This window comes from Oncorhynchus mykiss, unplaced genomic scaffold (assembly GCF_013265735.2).
Source record: "Oncorhynchus mykiss isolate Arlee unplaced genomic scaffold, USDA_OmykA_1.1 un_scaffold_259, whole genome shotgun sequence".
Lineage (NCBI taxonomy): Eukaryota > Metazoa > Chordata > Actinopteri > Salmoniformes > Salmonidae > Oncorhynchus > Oncorhynchus mykiss.
Window position 1 is genome coordinate 310,001 of NW_023493715.1, and position 7,248 is coordinate 317,248.

The 7,248-nt window shown below is 45.5% G+C and overlaps 1 protein-coding gene across 1 annotated transcript; it reads left to right on the forward strand.

Moving 5' to 3' along the window:
- Window positions 1–98: 98 nt before the first annotated feature.
- On the forward strand, window positions 99–6,196 carry LOC118948741 (amyloid-beta A4 precursor protein-binding family B member 2-like; the record flags this gene model as incomplete). The annotated part of the gene is given in 2 exon segments (XM_036973510.1): window positions 99–501; window positions 5,988–6,196. Coding segments are annotated over 2 exon segments (528 nt in total), but the record flags the coding sequence as incomplete, so codon positions are not given.
- Between the last annotated feature and the right edge of the window lie 1,052 nt (window positions 6,197–7,248).

Genomic DNA, 7,248 nt, shown 5'->3' on the forward strand with positions numbered 1-7,248 from the left:
AGAGGATAGAGGAGGAGAGGATAGAGGAGGAGAGGATAGAGGAGGAAGAGGAGGAGAGCATAGAGGAGGAGAGGATAGAGGAGGAAGAGGAGGAGAGGATTGGGGAGGAGAGGATAGAGGAGGAGAGGATAGAGGAGGAGAGGATAGAGGATGAAGAGGAGGAGAGGGAAGAGGAGGAGAAGATGGAGGAGGAGAGGAGGCCTCTGTTGAAGAGTGAGAACCAGGTCAAAGCTCCAGACCAGGGGAGCCACCCAGACCTCCACCCCAGCTTTAGGCTCCTCAAATCTGTTAAAGACTCTCCGTATCCCCCTCCTCCATCCACACCCAGACACAGCAGTCCTGAAGAAACCCCTCCCCTCCCCTCCTCCTCCTCCTCTCCTCTGAGGCAGAAGGATAGTGTTGAAGAGGTGACGACAGACTGTGTTGTAATCAGGATCCAGGACATGAACTCTCCTGGCTGGTCCTCTCTGTCTCAGGAGAACACCTCACCTCCCCTCCCAGGTAGGCCTGGAACACACACACTATATTGTGTATGAGGAAAGAGTGCAGTGTGGGAGAATTTGGTCAGTGGCTCAGTGTGTGTGTGTGTGTGTGTGTGTGTGTGTGTGTGTGTGTGTGTGTGTGTGTGTGTGTGTGTATGTGTGTGTGTGTGTGTGTGTGTGTGTGTGTGTGTGTGTGTGTTAGGCTCTCTCTCTCCTGCAGGATGTGCTGTGTGTTGTCTAGTGTCTAGCTGTATTAGATTTGTTGAGTAGAGTGTTGGAGGCTATTTTGTAAATGACATCGCCAAAGTCGAGGATTGGTAGGATGGTCAGTTTTACAAGGGTATGTTTGGCAGCATGAGTGAAGGATGCTTTGTTGCGAAATAGGAAGCCAATTCTAGATTTAACTTTGGATTGGAGATGTTTGATATGGGTCTGAAAGGAGAGTTTACAGTCTAACCAGACACCTAAGTATTTGTAGTTGTCCACGTATTCTAAGTCAGAGCCGTCCAGAGTAGTAATGTTGGACAGGCGGGTAGGTACAGGTAGCGATCGGTTGAAGAGCATGCATTTAGTTTTACTTGTATTTAAGAGCAGTTGGAGGCCACGGAAGGAGAGTTGTATGGCATTGAAGCTTGCCTGGAGGGTTGTTAACACAGTGTCCAAAGAAGGGCCGGAAGTATACAGAATGGTGTCGTCTGCGTAGAGGTGGATCAGAGACTCACCAGCAGCAAGAGTGACCTCATTGATGTATACAGAGAAGAGAGTCGGTCCAAGAATTGAACCCTGTGGCACCCCCATAGAGACTGCCAGAGGTCCGGACAGCAGACCCTCCGATTTGACACACTGAACTCTATCAGAGAAGTAGTTGGTGAACCAGGCGAGGCAATCATTTGAGAAACCAAGGCTGTCGAGTCTGCCAATGAGGATGTGGTGATTGACAGAGTCGAAAGCCTTGGCCAGATCAATGAATACGGCTGCACAGTAATGTTTCTTATCAATGGCGGTTAAGATATCATTTAGGACCTTGAGCGTGGCTGAGGTGCACCCATGACCAGCTCTGAAACCAGATTGCATAGCAGAGAAGGTATGGTGAGATTCGAAATGGTCGGTAATCTGTTTGTTGACTTGGCTTTCGAAGACCTTAGAAAGGCATGGTAGGATAGATATAGGTCTGTAGCAGTTTGGGTCAAGAGTGTCACCCCCTTTGAAGAGGGGGATGACCGCAGCTGCTTTCCAATCTTTGGGAATCTCAGACGACACGAAAGAGAGGTTGAACAGGCTAGTAATAGGGGTGGCAACAATTTTGGCAGATAATTTTAGAAAGAAAGGGTCCAGATTGTCTAGCCCGGCTGATTTGTAGGGGTCCAGATTTTGCAGCTCATTCAGAACATCAGCTGAGCACATTTGGGAGAAGGAGAAATAGGGAAGACTTGGGCGAGTTGTTGTGGGGGGTGCAGTGCTGTTGACCGGGGTAGGAGTAGCCAGGTGGAAAGCATGGCCAGCCGTAGAAAAATGCTTATTGAAATTCTCAATTATGGTGGATTTATCAGTGGTGACAGTGTTTCCTATCTTCAGTGCAGTGGGCAGCTGGGAGGAGGTGTTCTTATTCTCCATGGACTTTACAGTGTCCCAGAACTTTTTTGAGTTAGTGTTGCAGGAAGCAAATTTCTGCTTGAAAAAGCTAGCCTTGGCTTTTCTAACTGCCTGTGTATAATGGTTTCTAGCTTCCCTGAACAGCTGCATATCACGGGGGCTGTTCGATGCTAATGCAGAACGCCATAGGATGTTTTTGTGTTGGTTAAGGGCAGTCAGGTCTGGGGAGAACCAAGGGCTATATCTGTTCCTGGTTCTAAATTTCTTGAATGGGGCATGTTTATTTAAGATGGTTAGGAAGGCATTTAAAAAAAATATCCAGGCATCCTCTACTGACGGGATGAGATCAATATCCTTCCAGGATACCCCGGCCAGGTCGATTAGAAAGGCCTGCTCGCTGAAGTGTTTCAGGGAGCGTTTTACAGTGATGAGTGGAGGTCGTTTGACCGCTGACCCATTACGGATGCAGGCAATGAGGCAGTGATCGCTGAGATCTTGGTTGAAGACAGCAGAGGTGTATTTAGAGGGGAAGTTGGTTAGGATGATATCTATGAGGGTGCCCGTGTTTAAGGCTTTGGGGAGGTACCTGGCAGGTTCATTGATAATTTGTGTGAGGTTGAGGGCATCAAGTTTAGATTGTAGGATGGCTGGGGTGTTAAGCATGTTCCAGTTTAGGTCGCCTAGCAGCACAAGCTCTGAAGATAGATGGGGGGCAATCAGTTCACATATGGTGTCCAGAGCACAGCTGGGGGCAGAGGGTGGTCTATAGCAGGCGGCAATGGTGAGAGACTTGTTTTTAGAGAGGTGGATTTTTAAAAGTAGAAGTTCAAATTGTTTGGGTACAGACCTGGATAGTAGGACAGAACTCTGCAGGCTATCTTTGCAGTAGATTGCAACACCGCCCCCTTTGGCAGTTCTATCTTGTCTGAAAATGTTGTAGTTTGAATTAAAATGTCTGAATTTTTGGTGGTCTTCCTAAGCCAGGATTCAGACACAGCTAGAACATCCGGGTTGGCAGAGTGTGCTAAAGCAGTGAATAGAACAAACTTAGGGAGGAGGCTTCTAATGTTAACATGCATGAAACCAAGGCTATTACGGTTACAGAAGTCGTCAAAAGAGAGCGCCTGGGGAATAGGAGTGGAGCTAGGCACTGCAGGGCCTGGATTCACCTCTACATCGCCAGAGGAACAGAGTAGGAGTAGAATAAGGGTGCGGCTAAAAGCAATAAGAATTGGTCGTTTAGAACGTCTGGAACAGAGAGTAAAAGGAGGTTTCTGGGGGCGATAAAATAGCATCAAGGTATAATGTACAGACAAAGGTAAGGTAGGATGTGAATACAGTGGAGGTAAACCTAGGTATTGAGTGATGAAGAGAGAGATATTGTCTCTAGAAACATCATTGAAACCAGGAGATGTCATTGCATGTGTGGGTGGTGGAACTAATAGGTTGGATAAGGTATAATGAGCAGGACTAGAGGCTCTACAGTGAAATAAGCCAATAAACACTAACCAGAACAGCAATGGACAAGGCATATTGACATTAAGGAGAGGCATGCTCAGTCGAGTGATCAAAAGGGTCCAGTGAGTGGAGAGGTTGGTTGGGGGTCACGGCGATTTAGACAGCTAAATCGGTAGCAAGCTAGCATAGGAGCAAGCTAGCATAGAATGGAGGTCTGTTATTAGCCACCTCTTGCGTTCGGTCAGTAGATTAGTGGGGTTCCGTGAGGTAGAGGGGATTAATCCAAATCACACAACAACAACAAACATAAAAACAATAGATATAGTTATAGAGGCCCAAGAAGAAAAATAAATAAAATAAAATAAAATAAAAATTGTCCGATTGTCTATTCAGATAGCAGCCGATAAGATAGCCAACGGCTAGCAGGCCGCAGATGGGCGCCCAGGCAACGTTGCGCCGGAGGAGCCAGCCGGACAATTCCCTCGGGTAGACAACGTCGGCAGTCCAACTGTGAAGGCCTGGTGGGGCTCCGCGTAGGCAGCAAAACGGGTCCGGATAGGTGACTGCAGCCCAGGAGTGATTGATGGAACTCTTCAGCTGGCTAGCTCCGGAACAATTGATGTTAGCTCAGGAACCGACGAAAGCCGATAGTCACACGGATAGCAGCTAGCTAGCTGCGAGATCCAGGTATGAATGTCCAGAGCCAGCGGCCGAAATCCGGTATGTTCCGTTCCGAGCCGCGCTGCGCTGCACCGCGCCGTACAAAACTGGCGATAGATTCTCGAGCCAAAGGACAGCCGATGACCACAAACCGTGGTTAGCTGAGTACTAACGATTAGCCAGTAAATAAGCTAACTAGCTTCTGAACCAGCTTCAGAGTAGCTTCTGGACCAGCTTCTGGCTAGCTCCCGGCTAGCTTCTGGCTAATTTCTGGCTAGCCTCTCGGAGGATTACAGATCTGAGGTAAATAATACTTTTTTATATAAATATAAATTGGTGAAGCGGATTGCAGGAGAGTGTTCTGAAGATGAGTTTTTGGAAAATTAAAAATGTATGTGAAAAAAAAAAGTTGTAAATATATCTATATATTTATATACACGACAGGACGAGGACAAAAATAAGTCTGAACTGCTATGCCATCTTGGGATGAACTAAGATACTATGAACTATGATACTAGCTAGGTATTAGTGTCTAGTGTCTAGTCAGTATGATACTAGCTAGGTATTAGTGTCTAGTGTCTAGTCAGTATGATGCTAGCTAGGTATTAGTGTCTAGTGTCAGGTCAGTATGATGCTAGCTAGGTATTAGTGTCTAGTGTCAGGTCAGTATGATGCTAGCTAGGTATTAGTGTCTAGTGTCTAGTCAGTATGATGCTAGCTAGGTATTAGTGTCTAGTGTCAGGTCAGTATGATGCTAGCTAGGTATTAGTGTCTAGTGTCTAGTCAGTATGATGCTAGCTAGGTATTAGTGTCTAGTGTCTAGTCAGTATGATGCTAGCTAGGTATTAGTGTCTAGTGTCTAGTCAGTATGATGCTAGCTAGGTATTAGTGTCTAGTGTCTACTCAGTATGATGCTAGCTAGGTATTAGTGTCTAGTGTCTAGTCAGTATGATGCTAGCTAGGTATTAGTGTCTAGTGTCTAGTCAGTATGATGCTAGCTAGGTATTAGTGTCTAGTGTCTAGTCAGTATGATGCTAGCTAGGTATTAGTGTCTAGTGTCTAGTCAGTATGATGCTAGCTAGGTATTAGTGTCTAGTGTCTAGTCATTATGAAGCTAGCTAGGTATTAGTGTCTAGTGTCTAGTCAGTATGATGCTAGCTAGGTATTAGTGTCTAGTGTCTAGTCAGTATGAAGCTAGCTAGGTATTAGTGTCTAGTGTCTAGTGTCTAGTCAGTATGATGCTAGCTAGGTATTAGTGTCTAGTGTCTAGTCAGTATGAAGCTAGCTAGGTATTAGTGTCTAGTGTCTAGTCAGTATGATGCTAGCTAGGTATTAGTGTCTAGTGTCTAGTCAGTATGATGCTAGCTAGGTATTAGTGTCTAGTGTCTAGTCAGTATGATGCTAGCTAGGTATTAGTGTCTAGTGTCTAGTCAGTATGAAGCTAGCTAGGTATTAGTGTCTAGTGTCTAGTCAGTATGAAGCTAGCTATGCATCACCATCACAGAGACAAAAGTGTGTGCATGTGTGGGTGGGGGAGAGGGGGCTGCAGGGGTGTGTGAGGGTGTTTGGGGAAGTGAGTGTGTGAGGGTGATGGTGTGATGCTGTGTGTGTGTGTGTGTGTGTGTGTGTGTGTGTGTGTGTGTGTGTGTGTGTGTGTGTGTGTGTGTGTGTACCGGTACAGCGTCAATGTGGAGGCTATATACAGGGGGTACCGGTACAGAGTCAATGTGGAGGCTATATACAGGGGGTACCGGTACAGAGTCAATCGAGGTAATATGACCATGTTTGTCTCAGATATCTGGAGTGATCATCAGGGCTGTCAGACAGAAGGGGACCTTCCTCCAGGATGGAAGAGGATTACAGACAAGGCTGATATCTACTACTGGCATATCCCTAGTGGAGCCACACAGTGGGAGAGACCAGCGCCCAGAGACCCTCTCACCAGACAGGAGGGCTCTAGCCTGGGGGACACCACCTCAGCCTCCCCACCTCCAGACCACCAGGTAAACACCTAGAATTACATTTTTTTTGTATTTTTAGGGGCGAAAGCGATAATATTTGGATCCCTGACGATGACATTTGATTAAATAGAGCCACGCATTTTCTATTTAATTGTAACAGTGAGATCTGAAGACATCAAATCAAATCACATGTTATTGGTCACATGGTTAGCAGATGTTATTGGTCACATGGTTAGCAGATGTTATTGGTCACATGGTTAGCTGATGTTATTGGTCACATGGTTAGCAGATGTTATTGGTCACATGGTTAGCAGATGTTATTGGTCACATGGTTTGCAGATGTTATTGGTCACATGGTTAGCAGATGTTATTGGTCACATGGTTAGCAGATGTTATTGGTCACATGGTTAGCAGATGTTATTGGTCACATGGTTAGCAGATGTTAATGGTCACATGGTTAGCAGATGTTATTGGTCACATGGTTAGCAGATGTTATTGGTCACATGGTTATCAGATGTTATTGGTCACATGGTTAGCAGATGTTATTGGTCACATGGTTAGCAGATGTTATTGGTCACATGGTTAGCAGATGTTATTGGTCACATGGTTAGCAGGTGTTATTGGTCACATGGTTAGCAGATGTTAATGGTCACATGGTTAGCAGATGTTAATGGTCACATGGTTAGCAGATGTTATTGGTCACATGGTTAGCAGATGTTATTGGTCACATGGTTAGCAGATGTTAATGGTCACATGGTTCGCAGATGTTAATGGTCACATGGTTAGCAGATGTTATTGGTCACATGGTTAGCAGATGTTATTGGTCACATGGTTAGCAGATGTTAATGGTCACATGGTTAGCAGATGTTAATGGTCACATGGTTAGCAGATGTTATTGGTCACATGGTTAGCAGATGTTATTGGTCACATGGTTAGCAGATGTTATAGGTCACATGGTTAGCAGATGTTATTGGTCACATGGTTAGCAGATGTTATTGGTCACATGGTTAGCAGATGTTAATGGTCACATGGTTAGCAGATGTTATTGATCACATGGTTAGCAGATGTTAATGGTCACATGGTTAGCAGATGTT